At 40.5% G+C, this 23,849-nt stretch overlaps 1 protein-coding gene across 3 annotated transcripts in view; it reads left to right on the top strand.

Annotated features, from left to right (window-relative positions):
• Window positions 1-23,849, top strand: part of ptpn11b (protein tyrosine phosphatase non-receptor type 11b) — a 156,001-nt gene that overhangs the window by 97,760 nt on the left and 34,392 nt on the right. For all 3 annotated transcript variants that reach the window (XM_067970300.1, XM_067970299.1, XM_067970301.1), the window contains exon 3: window positions 16,557-16,751. In XM_067970300.1, the coding sequence (XP_067826401.1) occupies window positions 16,557-16,751 (195 nt within the window). The remainder of the gene's footprint in view (window positions 1-16,556; window positions 16,752-23,849) is intronic.

The raw sequence follows: 23,849 nt of genomic DNA, 5'->3' as shown, positions 1-23,849 counted from the left end.
TTCACTGTTTGGATAAGAGATTTAAATGATGCATATTTCATGGCAAAGTGAATTGGAACACCAATATGCTGTGCAGTACAGTGTAAGATGCAATTCAGCATTCTCTACTACTGAGTTGGAAATTTCATGCTGTTGTGGGAAAGCCTTGCGTGGAGGGCAGATACCTTCCTCTGATGGGAAATAGAAACATAATGGGAGGCTTATTAAGATTATCTATCAGAAAACGTAATTTAAATAGGATTTAGTTGCAGATGACTTTTTTATATTCATTTCATTTCTCCCCCCAAAGTCTCAGCAAGAAAAATCAAAACAAAAATGCTAATTATGAATTTCCAACCCTGTAATGGAACAAAAAGTTATTTTGAATGCTCACTCTGATATGTTAATAAAGTATTAATCCCTACATAATACAAAGTCATTTTTCTTCACTCTGTGAATAGGAGTATTTTTAGTTTTGGCAATACTTTTCAGTGACTAAAGTTGTACAGATCAAATTATAAGCTGAGTCTCTTCAGATAAAACAAAAAACTGGCAGGATGACTATCTAGTATGAAATTGTCATTGTATTGGAACAAAGACACTGTTCTGGTGAAACTTCATGTTAAGATGATGATATGATTGTGGAATGTGTACCAGGATGCCATCTAATTCATTAACTCTTTAGAACCCATCAAAGAGGTCAGAGACCAGATTAAATTTAGCATTCTTTGTATAAATGGTGCAGTTACTTCTTTCTTCTCATTCAGGGCAATTTTGAATCATGGAAAGGCATTATTAAATTGTACTTGGTTTGCCTGCTTGGATGGGGGGAGTAGTGAAGCAACTGGCAGCTGTGCACTTGAGGGGGAACTACTCTTCATTGAACCTCTCTCTGTAGGGAAGTAGAATGTAAATGAGCATTTCACGCAAAGGAAGATAAGCATGTGCCAAGCCTCTACAACCCAGTTCCAGCCTGGCATTATATGTGGAGTAACAGGATGTATGACAGTTGTCAGCAGATACTATTTATAGCTCTTTACAGGACAAATTATGTTGAGCCTAAAATATATGCGAAGTTTAAAAGTACACAATAATCTCAAGTCATCCGTGAATTAAGTGAAATAAAACATCCGTTCACAGCTAAACTGGCCACTTTATTATGGCATGACAAAGACTCTAGTGATTAAAACTGTCCAAAATCTTATCAATATAGCCTTAGTTTGCACTTACTTTTGCTGTTTCACAGTGCTTAATTCTAATATTTTAACTCTTCAACCCATAAAGTTCTTTAGTAAATTTACTTAATCTACAGGGATATCTTTGGTATGACCTTGTTCAGTTTATACCAGTATTTACAGCCTTGAAATAAGAGCTGTAACTAAATTGCAGTTTTAAACTATACATTGGAGTTTATCATTTTCAAATTTTCATTGACGTGTTATGAAAATAAAATATAAGTAATTTGGAACAAAGTAGTATCTTGGACTTTTCAGTTGAAGTTTGACTGCCCAACATTAGTCTCCAGACACATCCTTTGATATAGGAGGCAGATGGTTTCTCACCCCTAACCAGAATTTCCTGGACTTCTTGCATGGGACAGAGTCCCTGCAAAACGAGGTTCCACCCCAAATTCTGGCCCCCCGGTTGGTGATGCGCCTGCTCTAAGCTCTCTCCATTACCGGAATTTTGAAGCCTGCATGTTTTTGTAAAAAAAAGTCCAACAACTGCTGTCCTGGCTGTGATCACCTAACTCAGCACAGGCTGGAAATTGGTCCTGGAATCATCCTGGTCTTTATGGCTCAACTACTCACTGGGCAAACTTCCTGAGACATCAGGGAATCTCTAAACACCCTGCCTTGAAATTCCATGAGTCCCGCTCCGCTGCCAGAAGTGTGGCGGGGTAGGACTTCCAACCACCAGTCTGACCTGAACCATTACCCTGTCCCAAATCTCGTAGATATAGTGTTTTGCATAAATGGGGTGGACATCGCTCCGTGGGGGTGGGGAAGGGAGCCAGGAATTTTGGAGCAACACCTTGCCATTTTCTGCTCTTGCATGCCGCATGTATATATAGCACGACTAGAGGTTCATGGGCATCTGCTAAATAAAATGTTTAATATCTTAAGTACAGTTAGCTACAGGTCCTTTAGGGAAACATGTTTCCTATTCCTTTGTTGTTAGGCGAGCAGTATGGAGATACAGTTACACTGCAGTAAGAAAAGCTTATACTGCTACACTGGTGTCCCAAACAGATCAGCTCTCCTTACACCTATTGGATGCAGCAGCATCTCCATTCAGTAGTCTCAGTCAGTACATTTCATTCCCACAAACATCTGGATGGAATCAATTATTTTGTATTACACTTCTGGGCAGTAAACTATACCCAACAATAACTATAATTGGATATGTGAGAAAATGCCAAAAAGGTACCATTTAATGGTGAACTTGAGAGTACTTTGGACACGTGCAATAGGAACTTGGAGTTTGAAGGCAGACTACCAAGCCTTTTTGAGCTGAATGTAACCATAGGTAGCGAAAGTATAATATCCACAACTTTTTGGAAAAATTGAAACTGATTGAAACTAATGTGTTTGAAAAGGAAGCAAATTATTTATAGTTTTTACACCAGTGATTACAATATAATAATATGAACAGTTAATACGGTTGGACATTAATATTTGTAATAATGCTTTTATTTTGAAAGAATGTGGAACAAATGATCTTCATTAAATTACAGCATCTATTAAAAAAGATTGTGGTTGCCTAAAATGTATACCAAGTGCAGACAAAAAAAGACATTTGCTTAGTCACAAAACGTTTGTGGCTCAAGGATAACTAAAGAAGCAATAAAACCAGTAACCAGTTCTGTAATAATAGTAACGAGGATCAATATTTATATCATGCCAGTTTCAGTATACCAGTACTAACAGATAATGCTTGCCATAAAGCAAGTGATGTAATAGAATACACATTAAAAACACATGACTACCTTTATTATTACAAAATTAAATATAATCATACGCACTTTGAGGATTCAACTACAAAGTACAAACACAAAATGCATTAATTATGGTTGGAAGTGCTATGATTATTATTGTGACTAATCACTTACATTCAAAAAAAGAAAATAAGCTCTCATCCATTGCTATTTATGAAAACAGCAGACTAGTAAAGAACTCTAACTGTTGATCCAGACCTGTGACTGGAGCTTTTTGATATGTTTTTCACTGATTTGTGTTAGTGTTTATAAATACATATATACATGGATTTTAGTAAGGCATTTGACAAGGTCCCACATGTAGACTGGTGAGAAAGGTAAAAGCCCATGGGATACAGGGAAATGTGGTGAATTGGATCCAAAATTGGCTCAGTAACAGGAAACAAAGGGTAAAAGTCGATGGATGTCTTTGCGAATGAATCATAGAATCATAGAAGTTTACAACATGGAAACAGGCCCTTCGGCCCAACATGTCCATGTCGCCCAGTTTATACCACTAAGCTAGTCCCAATTGCCTGCACTTGGCCCATATCCCTCTATACCCATCTTACCCATGTAACTGTCCAAATGCTTTTTAAAAGACAAAATTGTACCCGCCTCTACTACTGCCTCTGGCAGCTCGTTCCAGACACTCACCACCCTTTGAGTGGAAAAAATTGCCCCTCTGGACCCTTTTGTATCTCTCCCCTCTCACCTTAAATCTATGCCCCCTCGTTATAGACTCCCCTACCTTTGGGAAAAGATTTTGACTATCTACCTTATCTATGCCCCTCATTATTTTATAGACTTCTATAAGATCACCCCTAAACCTCCTACTCTCCAGGGAAAAAAGTCTCAGTCTATCCAACCTCTCCCTATAAGTCAAACCATCAAGTCCCAGTAGCATCCTAGTAAATCTTTTCTGCACTCTTTCTAGTTTAATAATATCCTTTCTATAATAGGGTGACCAGAACTGTACACAGTATTCCAAGTGTGGCCTTACTAATGTCTTGTACAACTTCAACAAGACATCCCAACTCCTGTATTCAATGTTCTCACCAATGAAACCAAGCATGCTGAATGCCTTCTTCACCACCCTATCCACCTGTGACTCCACTTTCAAGGAGCTATGAACCTGTACTCCTAGATCTCTTTGTTCTATAACTCTCCCCAACGCCCTACCATTAACGGAGTAGATCCTGGCCCGATTCGATCTACCAAAATGCATCACCTCACATTTATCTAAATTAAACTCCATCTGCCATTCATCGGCCCACTGGCCCAATTTATTAAGATCCCATTGCAATCCTAGATAACCTTCTTCACTGTCCACAATGCCACCAATCTTGGTGTCATCTGCAAACTTACTAACCATGCCTCCTAAATTCTCATCCAAATCATTAATATAAATAACAAATAACAGCAGACCCAGCACCGATCCCTGAGGCACACCGCTGGTCACAGGCCTCCAGTTTGAAAAACAACCCTCTACAACCACCCTCTGTCTTCTGTCGTCAATCCAATTTTGTATCCGAAATACAGAATTATGGAAATCCGTTTCCAGTGGTGTGCCACAGGGCTCAGTGTTGGGTCCCTTGCTGTTTGTGGTATATATTAATGAGTTGGACTTGAATGTAGGGGGCATGATTGGCAAGTTTGCAGATGACACAAAATTTGGCCATGTAGTTGATAGTGAAGAGGATAGCTGTAGACTCCAAGAATGGATTGGTGGAGTGGGCGGAAAAGTGGCAAATGGAGTTCAACCCGGAGAAGTGTGAGGTAATGCACTTCGGGAGGGCAAACAGTAAAAGGGAATACGCAGTAAACGGGAATATGTGTAATGAGTCAGGATTAATTAATAATGTCCTAGTTAAGGATCCCCTTGGAACGAGCGACCACAACATGGTTGAATTCCATATCCAATTAGAGGGTGAGAAGGTTGATTCTCAAACAAGCGTACTGAGCTTGAATAAAGGAGACTATGATGGTATGAGAGCGGAATTGATTAAAGTGGACTGGGAAAATAGATTAAAGGGTAAGACGGTACATGAGCAGTGGTGTTCATTTAGGGAGTTATTTTACAACTTTCAAAATAAATATATTCCACTGAGGAAAAAAGGGTGTAAAAGAAATGACAGCCATCCGTGGCTAAGTAAAGAAATCAAGGATAGTATCCGACTAAAAACAAGGACATATAAGGTAGCCAAACTTAGTGGGAGGATAGAAGATTGGGAATTCTTCAAAAGACAGCAAAAAGTAACTAAAGGATTGATTAAGAAAGGGAAGTTAGATTATGAAAAGAAATTAGCAAAAAATATAAAAACAGATAGCAAGAGTTTCTATAGTTATATAAAAAGAAAAAGGGTGGCTAAGGCAAACATAGGTCCCTTAGAGGATGAGACCGGGAAATTAATGGTGGGAAACATGGAGATGGCAAAAATGCTGAACAAATATTTTGTTTCAGTCTTTACAGTAGAGGACACTAAGAATATCCCAACACTGGACAAACAGGGGACTCTCGGGGGGGAGGAGCTAAATATGATTAAAATCACTCAGGAGATGGTACTCAGTAAAATAATGGGACTCAAGGCGGATAAATCCCCTGGACCTGATGGCTTCCATCCTAGGGTCTTGAGGGAAGTGGCAGTAGGGATTGTGGATGCTTTGGTGATAGTTTTCCAAAATTCCCTGGACTCAGGAGAGGTCCCGGCAGATTGGAAAACTGCTAATGTAACACCGTTATTTAAAAAGGGTAGTAGGCAGAAGGCTGGAAATTATAGGCCAGTTAGCTTAACATCTGTGGTGGGTAAAATTTTGGAGTCTATTATTAAGGAGACAGTAACGGAACATTTAGATAAGCATAATTTAATAGGACAAAGTCAGCATGGCTTTATGAAGGGGAAGTCATGTCTGACAAATTTGCTTGAGTTCTTCGAGGATATAACGTATAGGGTGGATAAAGGGGAACCAGTGGACATAGTGTATTTAGACTTCCAGAAGGCATTCGACAAGGTGCCACATAAAAGATTATTACTTAAGATAAAAAATCACGGGATTGGGGGTAATATTCTGGCATGGGTGGAGGATTGGTTATCGAACAGGAAGCAGAGAGTTGGGATAAATGGTTCATTTTCGGACTGGCAACCAGTAACCAGTGGTGTTCCACAGGGGTCGGTGCTGGGTCCCCAACTCTTTACAATCTATATTAACGATTTGGAGGAGGGGACCGAGTGCAACATATCAAAATTTGCAGATGATACAAAGATGGGAGGGAAAGTAGAGAGTGAGGAGGACATAAAAAACCTGCAAGGGGATATAGACAGGCTGGGTGAGTGGGCGGAGATTTGGCAGATGCAATATAATATTGGAAAATGTGAGGTTATGCACTTTGGCAGGAAAAATCAGAGAGCAAGTTATTTTCTTAATGGCGAGAGACTGGAAAGTACTGCAGTACAAAGGGATCTGGGGGTCCTAGTGCAAGAAAATCAAAAAGTTGGTATGCAGGTGCAGCAGGTGATCAAGAAAGCCAACGGAATGTTGGCTTTTATTGCTAGGGGGATAGAATATAAAAACAAGGAGGTATTGCTGCAGTTATATAAGGTATTGGTGAGACCGCACCTGGAATACTGCATACAGTTTTGGTCTCCATACTTAAGAAAAGACATACTTGCTCTCGAGGCAGTACAAAGAAGGTTCACTCGGTTAATCCCGGGGATGAGGGGGCGGACATATGAGGAGAGGTTGAGTAGATTGGGACTCTACTCATTGGAGTTCAGAAGAATGAGAGGCGATCTTATTGAAACATATAAAATTGTGAAGGGTCTTGATCGGGTGGATGCAGTAAGGATGTTCCCAAAGATGGGTGAAACTAGAACTAGGGGGCATAATCTTAGAATAAGGGGCTGCTCTTTCAAAACTGAGATGAGGAGAAACTTCTTCACTCAGAGGGTGGTAGGTCTGTGGAATTTGCTGCCCCAGGAAGCTGTGGAAGCTACATCATTAGATAAATTTAAAACAGAAATAGACAGTTTCCTAGAAGTAAAGGGAATTAGGGGTTATGGGGAGCAGGCAGGAAATTGGACATGAAGCTGAGTTCGGATAGGTCAATGCCCTGTGGGTGGCGGAGAGGGCCCAGGGGCTATGTGGCCGGGTCCTGCTCCGACTTCTTGTGTTCTTTCGATTTGTGGTTGGGATCAGATCAGCCATGATCTTATTGAATGGCGGAGCAGGCTCGAGGGGCCGATTGGCCTACTCCTGCTCCAATTTCTTATGTTCTTATGTTCTTATATTAAGAGGGGTAGAGGAAATGAGAGACCTTGGAGTGCATGTGCACAGGTCCTTGAAGGTAGCAGTACAGGTAGATAAGGTTGTGAAGAAGGCATACGGAATGCTCTCCATTATTAGCTGAGGTATAGAATACAAAAGCAGGGATGTAATGATGGAACTGTATAAAACGCTGGTAAGGCCACAACTGGAGTATTGTGCGCGGTTCTGGTCACCACATTACAGAAAGGACATAATTGCTCTGGAGAGAGTGCAGAGAAGATTTACAAGAATGTTGCCAGGGCTTGAAAATTGCAGCTATGAGGAGAGATTGGATAGGCTGGGGTTGTTTTCCTTGGAGCAGAGGAGACTGAGGGAAGACTTGATTGAGGTGCACAAAATTATGAGGGGCCTAGATAGAGTAGACAGGAAGTACCCGTTTCCCCTAGCGGAGAGTTCAAGAACTAGAGGACATAGATTTAAGCTGATTGGCGGAAGGATTAGAGGGGACATGAGGAAAACTTTTTTACCCAGAGGGTGGTGGGTGTATGGAATTCGCTGCCCGAATTGGTGGTGGAGGCAGGGACCCTCAACTCTTTTAAAAAGTACCTGGACCTGCACCTAAAGTGCTGTAAGCTGCAAGGCTACGGACCGGTGGGATTAGAATGGGCACCTGGTTGTTCTTCGAACCGGCGCAGACACGGTGGGCCAAATGGCCCCCTTCTATGCTGTATCTTTTCTATGGTTCTGTATATATATATATATATATATATATATATTTAGAAAAAATGACCTTATCTAGGCTTGAAAACCATGTAGTATGTGGATGTTCAAGCAGCAGCGTAGCGAGGTTACCAATTCTAATTTTAAAGATATTGCAACCACTAAGATGTGAGAAGACAGCTAGATCACGCATTGAAACTTAGGTGAGCATGCTCACTTTTTATGCACATGTATTAACAATAGCAATGCTTTTTTCAATGGTTTTATATAATTGCAGCATTCTCTTAGGAACTTCACAAATGGAAAGCAAACCCTACCTATATTTGTAAACTGACTATAAGATTGCTGTCCATTATCATTATTTTCTGTAATCATACATGCCAACCTTGAAAATGTGAAAAAGCTGAAAACTCAAGAACAGCCTCAATGATCAGCCCCTAACATGAATGCCGGAAATTTCCTCATCCTACAAAGATACCATTTTACAGGGCAGTTCTTGTAGTCGGCCACCGGAAATTCAACAGAAACCCCGTTTACACATTTATCCGGGATTCCCATTGTTCTTCCGCCAAAGTCCTGGCAGAAAACAAGTAGTTATCCGGGCGTTGTAACTTAAGCCATAGGAAAACTCAGCATTATCCCTTCACTTGTATTAGAGAATAAAATATACTTTCCTGAATGTGGAGCTGAAAGGAGCAGGAATGCTCCATCAGGCCCCACATTAAAAGAATGTAAGCTGCTGCTGGCTGCTCCCTCCGCCTCCTCCCTCTCCCCTTCCACTCCCCTCCATCCCCTCCCCCAGTTCTTCTAATAGCTCAGCATATTATTAATGACGGACTGAATCATACTGACTGGGAAAGCCACAGTCAGTGCTGAATTAGCTGATCTCAACTAAGGTGATTGTAGAGATGCTACTGGAATACGGAGGGGAAATTGTTCTGTATTCCTACTCCTGATTGCTGTGCAGGAACTCCTGCTGGAAATTAGGACAAGGTTGGGCTCGTCTGTGATGCTACCTGCGATTGCTTGTCCTGCTGACGCTCTCAGTATAGGCTCATATACGAAGAATGGCCATTTGGGCAAAGCATCAAAAAGCAACTGGTGTCTATGCAATCATACACTGCAAGGGGTCAGTGGTTTCAGATATGGAAGAAGGGGAGAAATTGGTGGAAAGTGAAAGAAGAAAAAATATATTTTTATGTATTATCTGAAAACAACAATCTCCAGCTGTTGCGATCCTCTTAATTATTAGACCGGAGAATAACGTTGAGAGATTAATTTTAATCATATACCAAGGTTCATGACAATTTTGACCTATTTATGGGATTAAATGAAACAGATATCATCTGATTCATTTAATACCACAAATAATCAGCATAAATAATATAAACGACCCGGAAAGTCAGATATTCTCTTTTAATAACTTTGTACTCACAAATTTTACTCCTTTTTTAAAAATGTTAAAATTTCCCCTCTCCTTATTCAGATCTATCTGAGCCATGCACCTTTTGTGATTGACATGATTGGTCAGAAACCTGGCGCTACCATCACTGCTGAAAAGCTGTTGTGCTCAGAGATATATAAGACTGGGTGACTGATTGTTTTTCCCCAAACTTCTTGCGGGTTTAATGCCTGGGTTTCATTTGGCATCTCCCTGTGGTGATACAGCTGAAAATGGAAAAATCACCATTAGGGAAATTGTGAGTTCAAACCCATTTTCTACTATTCTGCATTGTCCTGTAGTCACTTTATTGCTTAAAAAAATCTCCTTGCTTCAGTATTTATTTTTCTTTTACTATTAAAGAAGGAAATGCTGATGAAGATATCTGTCTTTTTGTTCCTACCACCTCTTGTAGCTCAACTTCATGAGTGGGTGGCGGAAATGTGTAAATGACAAACACAATTTAAAAAGCAAAAAAAAATTACATTTTGTATAATTTGTGATAAATAAGATTCCTCAGTTGATATAGTCTCCAATTGATCAGTAAATATTTTTACTGATCAATTGGAGACTATATCCTAAAAAATAGATTGCATTAAGTTAGAATTGAATACAATTGAAACATATTTCTACCAACTTGCCAGATCCATTTTAATTTGAAATTATTTTAGTTAAATACATCATGCAGATATATTTTTGTATTTAAAGATAAGTACAGAATACTTAAAGCTAATGCACAACTGCAATTTTTTTAAAAATAGTGCTTTGTTGGTTTATATATAATATAAAACTAATAGAATTGAATCTATTCAGTATGTGTTCAAAATTTCCACTCTTTGCTCTCTGATTCAAATTCAGATTTTAAGATAGTTATTGAAATTGATGACAGTTACTTGTTTTTTCTCTTATCCCGCTTCACTAAATTTACTTAAAATCGTGGAAAGCATGTTAATAATGCAAAATTAATAACAGCAACTGAGGACTATGATGGTTAAACCCATGTGTTATGAAGCATTTACCAGTTAATGCCTCCATACTAAGGTCAACATGTTTATTGTATCCTTGAGCGAAAATTATTGTTTTTAAAAAGGAAAAAACTTAAATAAGCTTGTTGTTCATGATGCCAACAGGTAACAGACTATCGCCTAGTGGGGATTAGTGAAAGTTGTTTTCTTGTATCAGTTCTTCATCCGATAGTAGTGAGGTTTTCAGATCATAAGCCTAATAAAACTGAATGTTGTGAAGATTATTTTGAATATACGTTTATCAAGACCAATAAGCAATTTTGTTTAATTTAATTGACATACAGCCTACACAAGTTGTTTGTACAGCTTACACAGTTTGTGGGTTTTAGCAAAGGTCATGTTACAAAGAGGGCGTATTATATCTTTTTTTGTCGTTGGTGATGGAGCCACAAACAACACATTGGGGGTGAAATTGGATCTTGTTACACTCATTTTACGGGTGGAAAACGGGGGCACAGGTCCAATTTAGGGGGCCAAACTCCCTTGCCCAAACAGCATTGGAAACATGTCTGACACCATATTGGGACGAGCGCTGTAAAGGCGTTTGGCTCCTTGAATATGCTAATAAGGGGCCTAACACCTGTTTTAGGACCTATCCCAGAAATGAATTTGCCCTGAGCTTTTGCCCTGGAGCGCTCAGGACTACCTGGTGTACATGCGGCCTAATCAGCGATCAGGGACCACTGGAGACCACCACCAAAAAGGTAAGATTTTTAAAAATACTTCCCTTAACTCCTGCACCTCCCAGCTCCTTAGCACTACTGTAGGTGAGGCAAGCAGCCCAAAATTGAAGGGGACCAGAGTGGCGAGCTTTCTCTGGAGGCACGAGAGACGCCGGAAGCTCACCCAGAATATTGAGATGAGACACGAGAAACAATTTCGGGTGGTCCTCGAGCCGGCCTCTTCTGGCATGTGCAGCGTGCTTGCCACTCGGTTCGCACCCAAACCAATTTATCCTCCATTATATCAGAAGCTATGCTGGACTGGACAATATCTATAAGGCTCTATTTGGCATCCATATAAAAATGTTTTAATCAAGAGTGTCTTAAGGAGAAGGTATCATTATGTGGTTTCTCTGTTCAAAAGGGAGTCATGTGCAGTAATTTTCTTTCATAAGCTGCAGTGTGTCAAAGAATGTTTTGCTGAGGAACCTCTGCAGTACAAATACTAATACATGCACGTTGTGTACTGCCAGTTTTCTTTCATGTTTATAATCTGTTTGGACTATAGGATATATTTAAGGTAAATATTTGGATGCCTTGGCAACCATATTGAAATATGCAGCTGTGTTTCGGGCATGTAGATACCATGGTATAAAGGAGATTTCTAGAAGTTGGGACAAAACATGTATAAATGTTTACAGTAGCTCATGGGGTATATTTTCCTCTATGTTAATGTTAATGCAAAATTAATTTACTAAACTGATATTGTAAACAAATGACAGATGAGTAAAAGATTTTTTCATTTGTAAGAAGATACTGTTGGACTCATACAAAATCTTAGTTAGGTCACTTCTGGAGTATTGTGTACAGTTTTAGGCACCCTGTTATAAGAAGGATATAAAAGTAATGGGAAAGATGCACTGTAGATTCACTAGGTTGTTACCAAGGATTAGGAGTTACAGTAATGAAGAGAGACTTGAGAAGTTGGAGCTTTTTTCACTGGTGATAAACTGATAAAGATTGTCAAGATTATGAAGGGTTATGATAATATAAATAGTGATTGTTTCCACTGGTCATTGAGATGAAACAAGAGGGCACAAATTTAAGATAATCACAAAGAATTAAAGAGGAAGTTAGAAAGAATTTCTTTACACAGGGTGGTTTGAATGTGATAGTATGGTGAACAAAGAAGTGAATTGGATTAGACTAGATGGCTCATGAAGAGAGAAACACTGGCAAGTCTTCATGTGCTGAATGGCCTGAAGGAATTTTAAACCACGCTGTCCGGTGGGAACAGGGTGGGTGTGCAATTAAATTATCTGTGCTAAGAGTTACTGCCCTGTTTCCACTTGATTGCTGCCCGCTGTCATCTTTACTGGGCCCTTTTCTTAGGCGGCCGAGGCGCTCGCCGTGCACTCGCCATTATTTTCCCAGAAATTCTGGGCCATTAAAATCCAAAATAAAGACTACTACATGACCACCAGGGGCAGAATTCCTCATGCTAAACAGTGAGTACTGGCATTGTTTTTAGGGATATTACTGAGCCAAGTGTTAAAGTGCTGAATTATCGTTAGTAGAGAGTATCGTCAACCTGGAGACAATTCAACATCAATTATCAGTAATCATTGAAATGGATTGAGAAAAACTAAAAGAGATTGTTGATCATAATTCTTTCCCATTGCTTTATTTGTTTTATTTAAAAAATAATCCTGATAAATTTATCTTTAAAGTGGTATTTGAATATCTATTAGGGTTGCCCTGATTTGATCTTAAATCATATTCCGTAGTGTGTTTAATGCCCTAAACTAATCTGTAATGTACTAGGTTTGGTCCAGTAAATGAACTTTTCTCCTATATTGTTCAGCCCTATATGCCATTCTCGGGACAGACATTTCTGCAAATGCAACCTCTCTAGATTCATTGCATATTTAACTTTAAGTGTTTCAGATGCCAAAGCCCTGATTTTGGTAGAAGTACTGTTAGGTAAATGAGATGATGCAGCCTCCAGAAGCACCAAACCACCTAAAGGAGTGGATTTCCCCGACGACTCCAGAGGAAGCACAGAGCTAGCAGTGTAGATCACCAGCCACCAATTTTTCAGGTCAATAATACAAGCCAGTGTCAAAGTCTGGCAGCCAGAAAATAAAGTTTCAAATAATGACTTTTAAACAAGGACCTATACTCAAGCTTGTGCATGTACTGTTGATTGTTTGTTGCTGCAAATGCTGTGGAATACACTCTGCAATATGAATAGGATGGATTCCATAATATCAGAAGCCCAAGGTATTACACATCTTGAAATGATGCTATAATACAAAAGGCAGCACTAATTACTCATTAGGAAAACAAAATTAAAGCATGAAATGATGTCTGATAATGGGGCACCCCCTAAAAATGATTATTCGGTTTGTATTTCAATACTTCTAAAATGCCTGTGCCTTACTTCTACAAAAGTAATGGTATGGTGAGTAATACCATTTACTGATATAACATTACTGAGGGAACAATACATGATGCAGATCATTATTAAAAGTTGGTTTCGCATTAAAGACAAAGGAAAATTTAGGAGGAGTAATTTTCCCTCTACACTAGGCTGCTTAATAACATCACCAATGGGAAGCTGCCCCATGTATTCCAGAGTGACTACATTATAAACAATTGGGGCACAACTTTGAACTGGCTTGAGAACTATCTGATTCTGAGAAAACATGCTACTGGTTAAGAACAGAGTTAGTAGCATGCTTTCCTTGGGCTAGGTGCTTTTGAGGGTCTCTCTGCAGGTCATAAAATTGACATATTTTAAAACACATCAAACCAGACTTTGGTAAGTTCCTTTTAAACTGTACATTTTTTGGTGTGTACATAGTGGCTGCTCAGAGTTTAGTTCCATGATTAGGCTTTGTCGGGCAGATTTTAATGGCTGAAATTGACATTAATGGGGCAGTAAAGGTCTCAAAATGAAGTCAGTAAACTTACTGCCCCATTAATGCCGACGCGTCAGCCACTGCCATTTTGAAGGGGGCCTTCCCTCGGGCGGCTGGAGCACCCGTCCATTTCATGTGGTAGGTCTCTTAATTATGCAAATCTGACACTGACAATGGGCATTAAAAGCACAAAAAGGGAAGCAAGAGTTGCTTGTTTCTGTTTAGATGATGTGTAATTCAATCAGAAAAGCTCTAATTGGATACCTAAATTAATTCCAGTTGAAAAATGTACAGCAGTTAACTGGGAAAGAAAATGAAGTGAAAGTTCTTTTTTCCAATTTAAAAAAAAATGAAAAAATAAGTTTGAATGCAAGACCCTAGAATTTGAAATAAAATTCAAAAAGTGCTGCTGTAGATTCAAGAACAAATAACGCTGAGCATATCCGGCCATCTTCAAGCTTCTCTGGAGTGTTTGCAATTTTTGTAATTAGACAAGATCTGTAAAAAAAAAAAAGCCCCCTTTTTATTTTTACCCTGAAAATGGTTAATACAAAATTGATTTTAAAAAAGTTTAGGTTAAATTACCTTTTTCCTCTACAGTAGTGCTGTTTTTATCAAAAACAAATTGTTTCATAGGTAATGAGTAGTGAATGAATACTGTCAGTTTCATTAGATCAGAAAATATTTCATTTCAGTATTCTAAACAAAGTAAATGACGGCCAAAATTTCCAGTGCAATCCCTATAATTTCATCAGTTTAACTATAGGGATTGTTTTACGAATGTGTGCTGCCAACACAGAGCTTTGCATGCCGGGAGTACAAATCGGGAATTCAGGCATATATTCCCCATGGGTTCATATCCCAATGGATGGAATATCGTGGAAACACATGCCTGAATTTCCAATATGTGCCCCCAGCAGGCAAAGCTCCTCCCTGATTCTATGGGAAAGTGAATTTGTAAAATTACCTAATTGTTGTAATTATTTGCAGAAGTGCATAACTTCAGAAAGGCAGTTAAATTGAGGCAGTGCTGTTAAATAAGTATACTCAAGTAATGTTTGAGTATGAGAAACCTAACGTAGATTTGTGAAGCACATGTCTTAGTGACCAAAAGATGTTCTGAAGAAAGCTGAGCCCTAGAATACGAGACACACAGAGGACGTGTGGGGGCGAGTTGTTGGATTTGAAAAGAAATGACACAACCACAAATATGATGATCCGATCTTGAGTTAAATATTTGCCCTGTTTACCACTTCATTTGAGACACCAGATGATGTAACGTGATATGATGGGGTTCTGAGCTCTTACTGTGGAACGTTACCGGGCCTCAGGTTCGAAAGTATTTAGAGATTGTATTCAGCATATGGCCAGTCTGCTTTTGTACTGTAAAACATAATTTGTATTAGTTTGACTACAAGTCTGTTGGTTTTGATTCTGAAAAGCAAAAGTCAATCGTCAAGACATAATTAGGGAGCATGATGATGAAAGTAGGGATCTTCAGACGTTTGAATTGGTCATCCAGAATGAGCATTGAATGAGCAACCATGATTGGCCTTCTTTCTATACTTTCATTAAAATGTGCTGGTTGCAGAAGTATGAAACTGGTGCTGTGTTCTTTTTCTTATACAGAGATGGCTTGACATGGTTTTGGCAAACCAGCCAATGAACTCATTTTCACTGAGTTCAGACACTTTAAAGAGTTGTACCTGAGCACTTCTCAACACAAGTGAATTATTTGCTTGTTCTATTTAGGAGCAACTATCTTAAAAAAAATACTTTTAATATGATTGCCTGCATCACAATATCACCTGCACAAAATTTATACTCTTTTGAGTATCCATTTTTACTCTAACATATTCAAATATGACCTATTCACACAGTGATTTTATAAATGCTTTACAGGATGCTCCTGAAAAAAATGTTTTATGTTGGTCACTGAGATTTCATGTAGTCATTATTTCCGGCTCCATCTTATTATTACACCACCTAATATACAATAGTGCCTTAACCCTTTGCATGTTCCTCATAGAATAATGATTGCCACTTATACGCACAGCTGTACATTTTGCACAAAAGGCATTTTTTCAGTCTTCAAAACTCTACCTAGTCAGGGAAACCTGATATATTCCATAGAAGTGTTCTATAGTCTCTAAAAGATATTGGGTACCTCGAACTTCATGGAACTTCAGAGAATTTGCAGAAAAATGCTCTTTGTACAAAATACACAGTCCTACTTCTATATTTGTTTAATAGACACAACAAAGCTGAACTATGGGAATTTAGGTTGCAGTAAGCAATCTAAACTAGAAGCTCAGTGATTAAGAAAACTTTATGATGTGTTCATCTTCATGACTATTCCATATACAACATGAACCCCTTTTAAGATGGACCAATACATTTTGAAATTAATTTTGGCAATTTTACAGTATTGACCTGATAAGGTGTTGAATGACCTTATTAATCCAATAAGTAGTTTACTGCTTATTAAATGGATTGTACTTGTTTTCTCAGTTGTAGTTTTATTTTGTTTTCCTCTGTATTTATCTACTTTTCATTCCTCAGGCGAAATGAAGAAGTGACGCATATCAAGATCCAGAATACAGGAGACTATTATGACCTGTATGGAGGAGAAAAGTTTGCAACATTGGCAGAATTGGTTCAGTATTACACAGAGCAGCAAGGTCTCCTACGAGAGAAGAATGGAGATGTAATTGAACTGAAGTATCCTCTGAATTGCCAGGATCCAACATCTGAAAGGTATTTTTTTTCTCCCTGTGCCTCTCAGCTTTTCTGGCTGATAGAATGGGCAGGCAACCCAGTTAAGACTTTTGCCCTTGTTCTTCTTAAAGAACTGTGGTGAGCAGTCAATAATAACTCATCGTTTTATTTCAAATCTATTTTTGTTTCTGAGGGTATGAGGTAGAAGCAAAAGAATTTCACCACCAACTGGGGTCTGAAATCAGCACCCTAAGTGATCATGGGTGATATTGGTGAATTTTATGATTATCTGAACCAAGGGGTCAGGGAAACAAAACATGTGAGTGCAAGAAACATAAATCACCTGGGAACACCTGCCAAAGAATATATATCTAGAATCAATACACAGTCTAGCAAAGATCAGGAAAGTAGTTAAGAATAGTTAATAGTTTTCTCTTGGAGATGATTGTGTCCTTGCCTATACTTAACAATGAGAATATATTTCAAAACCTGGCCACTACCTGAAACATTGGGACCATGCAGGGGGAGATTCTAATCAATTGCCTTCAAAACCTCCCCCCCCCGCCCCAGTCATTGGCCCAGAAAGGCAGGAATGGTTGGCATCTGATGCCTCATGTGGCATGATCTTGCTGTGTGTGCAGATGATGCTGTGCCCATTTTTCAGGTGCTAAATGGGCACCTAAGCCTCCCATATGGTGGGCAAGAACCACACGCTCATTATGAGCCAGAAGTGCGCTGCCCGCCAGATTGGTATAGACAAAAAAATAGACATCTATGGCCCGCGTATGAAACGGATGTTAATTTCTTTGCGTATGCAAATAAGGGGCCCAGCACCTGTTTGAGGCCTCCTCAGCTCTGGCTGCATTCAGGAAAATCAGGTCTACATGAGACCATTGCAGGCTGCCTCCAAAAAGATAAGTTGTAAAAAAAAAATACATTTGGAAAGATGTGGAGCCTGGAGGAGCAGGAGTACTCCTCCCGACCCCACATTAAAACTGCGGGCCACTACCAGCCACCGTTCAGATCATGATTGCGACCTCAAACCCCGCCCCCCCCCCGGATCGGCGCGACTACCCTCCCCCCTTACCCAGCCACCGCTACCCTCCCTCCTGATTGCCCCCTTCTGGTTGCCTCCCTCTCCCGATCACACCTCTCCTGGTCGCTCCCATCGACGTAGTGGCCCACTCTCCGAGGCCGCTTCCGCAGCAAGCTGCCTGGGGTCACCCATTAGGCGTCCGTTTTTGGGCTCAAACAAATTTTCCCCCACCTACTTTTTATATACAAAATTAATGAGATGACCAGGATACAGTTAAATGCATTGATACCTATCAGCGGGATTGAAATTAAAGTACAGAGGGACATAGAATTTGAAATTCCAAAATTTAGGGCTTGCGTTAACACTGAAATTGGAACAGTTGAGAGCTAGGAAGAAATAATACTTGGTCAGAATTATCCACAAGATGGATAACGGTAAAAGGAGTGCAGGAACCTTCAACCTGCTTCTGACTGCCTGTTGGGAGTGTGAGACCACTGGGAGATTTTACCCCCCACAGTAAGAGTTTCTCAAGAGCCAGTGTGGCATTCCCCATGGGCGTACCTACAGGCAACACAGGTCCTATGAAGACCTTGGTGAGGAGATACATCTGAACATACATACGAAAATGACAGATAGGAACTGCCTACTTGTCCATCCAGCTGGTTCCATTCGCCACCCCTCAGATAATGAAGAAGTCCGTGCCTGCATGCAGCAAGATCTGGACAACATCCAGGCTTGGGCTGATAAGTGGCAAGTAACATTCGCGCCAGACAAGTGCCAGGCAATGACCATCTCCAACAAGGAAGAGTCTAACCGCCTCCCCTTGGCATTCAACAGCATTACCATTGCTGAATCCCCCACCATCCACATCCTGGAGGTCACCATTGACCAGAAACTTAACTGGACCAACCACATAAATACTGTGGCTACAAGAGCAGGTCAGAGGCTGGGTATTCTGTGGCGAGTGACTCACCTCCTGACTCCCCAAAGCCTTTCCACCATCTACAAGGCACAAGACACTTGCCTGGATGAGTGCAGCTCCAACAACACTCGAGAAGCTCAACACCATCCAGGACAAAGCAGCCCGTTTGATTGGCACCCCATCCACCACCATAAACATTCACTCCCTTCACCACTGGCGCAGCGGGGCTGCAGTGTGTACCATCCACAGGATGCACAGCAGCAACTCGCCAAGGTTTCTTCGACAGCACCCCCCAAGCCCGCAACCTCTACCATCTGGAAGGACAAGGGCAGCAGGCACATGAGAACAACACCACCAGCACGTTCCCCTCCAAGTCACACACCATCCTAACTTGGAAATATATCGCCGTTCCTTCATCATCGCTGGGTCAAAATCCTGAAACTCCCTACCTAACAGCAGTGTGGGGGAACCTTCACCACACGGACTGCAGAGGTTCAAGAAGGCGGCTCACCACCACCTTCTCAAGGGCAATTAGGGATGGACATTAAATGCTGGCCTTGCCAGTTACGCCCTCATCCCATGAACGAATTTTTTAAAAAGCCTATCCCACATTGTTGTGGTGCCTTATGCAACATAATAATACACTCCCCACCCACCCAGAGCCATGTAATCTCCTGAGAGAGGCGAAAAACTAGATTAAAAACCCAGACGTGTATTAGAAGAGTGCACTTCATCAAAGAAGCACTGGGAAGATCTGCCACCTACTGCCGCAATCATCTATCCACATTGCTCTATCTATAGCTATGAAGGTGATGACCACACACAACTTTTATGGCACTGGGTCATTTCAGGTAACCACAGAGAATCTCTGTAATATGAGGATGCAGTAAGGGCATGTTTTTATCAGGTGACTGACGCATTTTACAGGAGAGCCAGGGACATCATTGACTTCAGCATCACAGAAAAGCAGCAGCGAGATAGGGCCATCCAGTTGTAATGGTTTGCTGAATTTCCCAAGGAACGGGGTGCAATAGGTGGCACCTACATTGCTTTGTGAGCTCTTACAGTCAGTACCCTTAACTTCCACAACAGAAAAGGCTTCTACTACTGCATGTACAGATTGTGTCTGACATCATGCAAAGGAGCCTGCACATCAACGCAAGATTTTTTGGAAGTTGTCATGATACCTTGTTTCAAAATTCAGGCCTCCATGAATTCTTCAAGGAAGAAAATCATGTCAGCTGATGGCTTGAACACAAGATGCATTCCTTGCTCTGAAACTCCATGCAGAGATCACTGAAGAAAAAGCTTCTGTGATGTTGCTGCAGATGAGGGTTGTGGACTCGAGACTCGTATCTGTCAGTTGTCTTATATCCATGGCAACTGTGTAGGTGTATAGCCACGAACCTGGTCTGGAGGTTAGTGACTGAACACCTACACAGTTGTCATGGCATTTCTTTGAAGAAGCACACAGCCACCTTATAGGAAGTAAGCTCCTTGATATCCGGTGCCCTTCCTCTCGTGGCATTGTGAGCAAATTTCTCCTGCAACAAGATTGACTGAATCATGTAAAGGGTTGCAATTAAAGACTGTCTCCCAAGTGGCGTTGGACAGCTGATGTAAAAGAACTCATGGTATCACCCTGTTAAAATGAAGGAACAGATTTGAAGGTTGTGCATCCAAGTAAATGCTGTAAGGGAAGATGATTACATATACTGTAGAATCCCTAGTTACTGCCACCGTTAACCAGAGTGCAGCGTAAAGGGTTGTTGTACAGTTCCTAATTTTTGAGGGTGAAGAGTGTACTGGTGCCCAGGGTGCTCAAGAAAGAAAAGGGAGTGTAGCAATATGTTACCTTGCCTGCCCTGGTCAGGTCAGTGAATTTCTTGCACCGTTGGTAAGCAGTTCTGGGGGTGAGAGAGTTGGCACTCAGTGCCAGTGTTGCCTCCCTTTGCATGGTCCGAGACACTTTTTTGGAAGTTTCCACACATGCTGACCCACCATTCTATCTCTCCTCTGTTCTATCTCCTCAAGGAGGGTTTGCAGGTTAGTCTTACTGAAATTGTGATCTCTTTTGTTCCTCCTATACATGCCCTTGTCGCCTTTTACAGATGTTTAGACCAGATGGTCCATTGGTAGACATTCTAGAAAAGTGGGACAAAAATACAAATGAACCATCAAGTGCAGCTACCTGACAGTGAACTAAATGATCCAAACATACCTGCTGCTGCCTCAACCTGTCGCTACAACCTCACAGCCAAGCCTGGCTTTTTTAAAGGCTGCACTCTAATTTCCCAGGAGTTGGTCTGGAGATCCTCCAATGGATATACAAATAAGATAACCCAGGAAATTTGGTGGATTCAGCTGTGTAGAGCATCAGCAGGTGCAACTCCTGATTCGTCGCCACAAATCGGGCAAACTCACTGCACGGAATTTTGGGGCTCAGGTGCATAAAATGCAATTGAACGTGGAGGGGTTGCCATAAGAGCGGGAAAAGTTTTGTTATATCTACTGAGTTTCCAAGATCTTACTAGAACTAAGGCAGATTTATTGGGATGTTGTACTTTTTGATTATTATTATTTCCCAATCAGACAGGTTTCACATGATCAGAATTGCAGGAAAGTAGCTAGATTATACATGTTTGCACAGGAAACACACCTTTCCACATTAGATCATGATCTTAGACGTGGCTTGTGAGATTGAGTTCAGTTCTCACAGCCGAAATCAGTAATAAGAAAAAGTGACAGCTTGCACAGAGAACGCATAAAGGGAATGTGAAAATCAGCTAGTCTAAGATAAATAAGCCTTGCCATATATGTAAATCTCTAGGTCCACCATTCTACTGCAAGAATAAATTAGATCACATCAAAATGATGGCTAATCTAATATGAATCCAGCCAACGCTTATATGCAAAATTTAGAGTCTGGGAATTTCCTTAGAGCTGCTCCTGCTCTGCTGCCGTAACTTCACCAGAAGTGCAGTGGAAACCCTGTTTATGTACGTAAATGAGCTTCCGGCTAAGTAATAGTGGCAAAGTGGGAGAAGCTCCAAAGCAATTGCCAGCCATATAATATACAACTTTTAAATAAAATATTAATTATAATTTACAGAATGACACACAGAAATCCTGTTCCATAATTTAATTCCTTATACAATTTATTCCTTTTAGATAACACTCTATATACATTGTAACCAATGACAAGTTAAGAATAAATGGTGATGGATGAGCTACTAGACAGGAAGTTAAGTGAACATCATGCATGATGAAAAGCAGTGAATTGTTGGGTGGGTAACAGTCCCATGACCATCATCTCTTATTACCATCATCTGAACTGAAGATAAGATAGCAATCTTAACTTTATATAAAAATACAGAATGTATCACTTTAAAATGGGAACTGAAATATGTCTGCGTGTCCTGTTCCAATTATTCCCTGCCCTCTAACCCCCACTTCACTTGAAGACTACATTTTGCTTTGACTTTCTGTGGAATCGGCCTCCCATTTTACAGCCCGCCCGTTTTTACTTTCTTTTGACTTCAGTGGAAAGTAAAATTGGCTGGGGTAACAGCCAACTTGCGACATAGGTATGGCACTGCTAGTGGCAGTCAGTGTCAACACTGCCCTCAACATTTATGTTTCCAGCTCATTCCAGTTTCACACAGCACTGTCAGATAATGTATTGGCCACACACGTATCCAACAGTGTAACATTGGTCGGCATAGCCAGCACTTTCAGGAGCACGACACCGTTTGTCAATTTCACCGCACTGCTGTTTTTGAGAAAATACAGGGGGCAGACCTATTGCCAACTGTCCAGTAGGTTCCTGCATCTCCTCTACCAAGCACTTACTCCTCCTCAGCTCTGCACTCACCCTCAATTGTTGCTATCTCCTCGGGCTCACTAACTGCATCCTCTGGGATGTAAGTAGCCATGTTGGTGCTTGCAAATATTATTGAGACATACTGAAATTCAACTTCAGTGAAGGAGCAAAATGGGTGGTAATGGATTGGTCATCCGTTATACACCCTGCCCGACTTTCCTTTCCAATATCTTTAATGGGAAGGAAAATCAAAAGGGATGTGTAACGAGCGGCTGATCCGCTATCGCCTATTTTGCACGCCCGCCAAAGGTGAATTTTACCCCTCCTGTATGCAACATCATGGGAAATTGACTAGTATGTATAAATCATGCAAGTTATTATGCAATCACGGATTCATAATCATCCTGTAGCTGATTTTTACAAGGCATTGAGCAAAGAAAGTGAATAAATTGTGATTTATAGCCATGTGTACAGTCATGAATCATTTTGTAAATAATTATTATAGAGTAAAGTTTACAATATAGCTCGCTGACAATACCGGCAAGCATAGTATGAGTGGAGGCAGAAAATTTGCTAATAGACCTTAAGCCTACCATGTGCTCGATGGCAACATGCCACAATTTTCCGTTGGCGTATATTAATGCCGCAAAAGGGCTCTCACTTATTTTGAGTCAGGGCTTCACTACCAAGTCAAACTACTGCAGACGCATTGAGACTTCATAATATGATTTCCTGTTTTTTCAGCCGAGGATTGTGCTGTCAGCTATGTAGTGAACTCAAGGGAAGCACTGAGGCAGATCTTAAAAAGGAACTGACTTTGCCTTCTGTTTCTTTTCTTCCATCTCTTTCCTTATGCATTTGCTTACTATTAAGGTTTTTAGTGTTGGAATTTTGGCAGATGAAAATATGTATTTATAGACACTTTTTTATGTTCACCTATCATTAACTATTTGTTTTGTGTCTTGAACAAAATATTCTCATTATTGTTCACCGAGTCAGCAGACTGTGGACAATATATGTGGGGGAGGATAATTTTAACCTAACCCAACTGACTGGATCAGATCGGCCTCCCATTTTACACCCCACCCGTTTTTACATTCTGTTGACTTCAATGGAAAGTAAAATTGGCTGGGGTAACAGCCAACTTGCAACATAGGTATGGCACTGCTAGTGGCAGTCAGTGTCAACACTGCCCTCAACATTTATGTTTCCAGCTCATTCCAGTTTCACACAGCACTGTCAGATAATGTATTGGCCACACACGTATCCAACAGTGTAACATTGGTCGGCATAGCCAGCACTTTCAGGAGCACGGCACCGTTTGTCAATTTCACCGCACTGCTGTTTTTGAGAAAA

Source organism: Heptranchias perlo, chromosome 32 (genome assembly GCF_035084215.1).
Source record: "Heptranchias perlo isolate sHepPer1 chromosome 32, sHepPer1.hap1, whole genome shotgun sequence".
In the NCBI taxonomy this organism is placed as follows: Eukaryota; Metazoa; Chordata; class Chondrichthyes; order Hexanchiformes; family Hexanchidae; genus Heptranchias; species Heptranchias perlo.
This window is presented reverse-complemented; position numbering and strand designations above follow the sequence as displayed.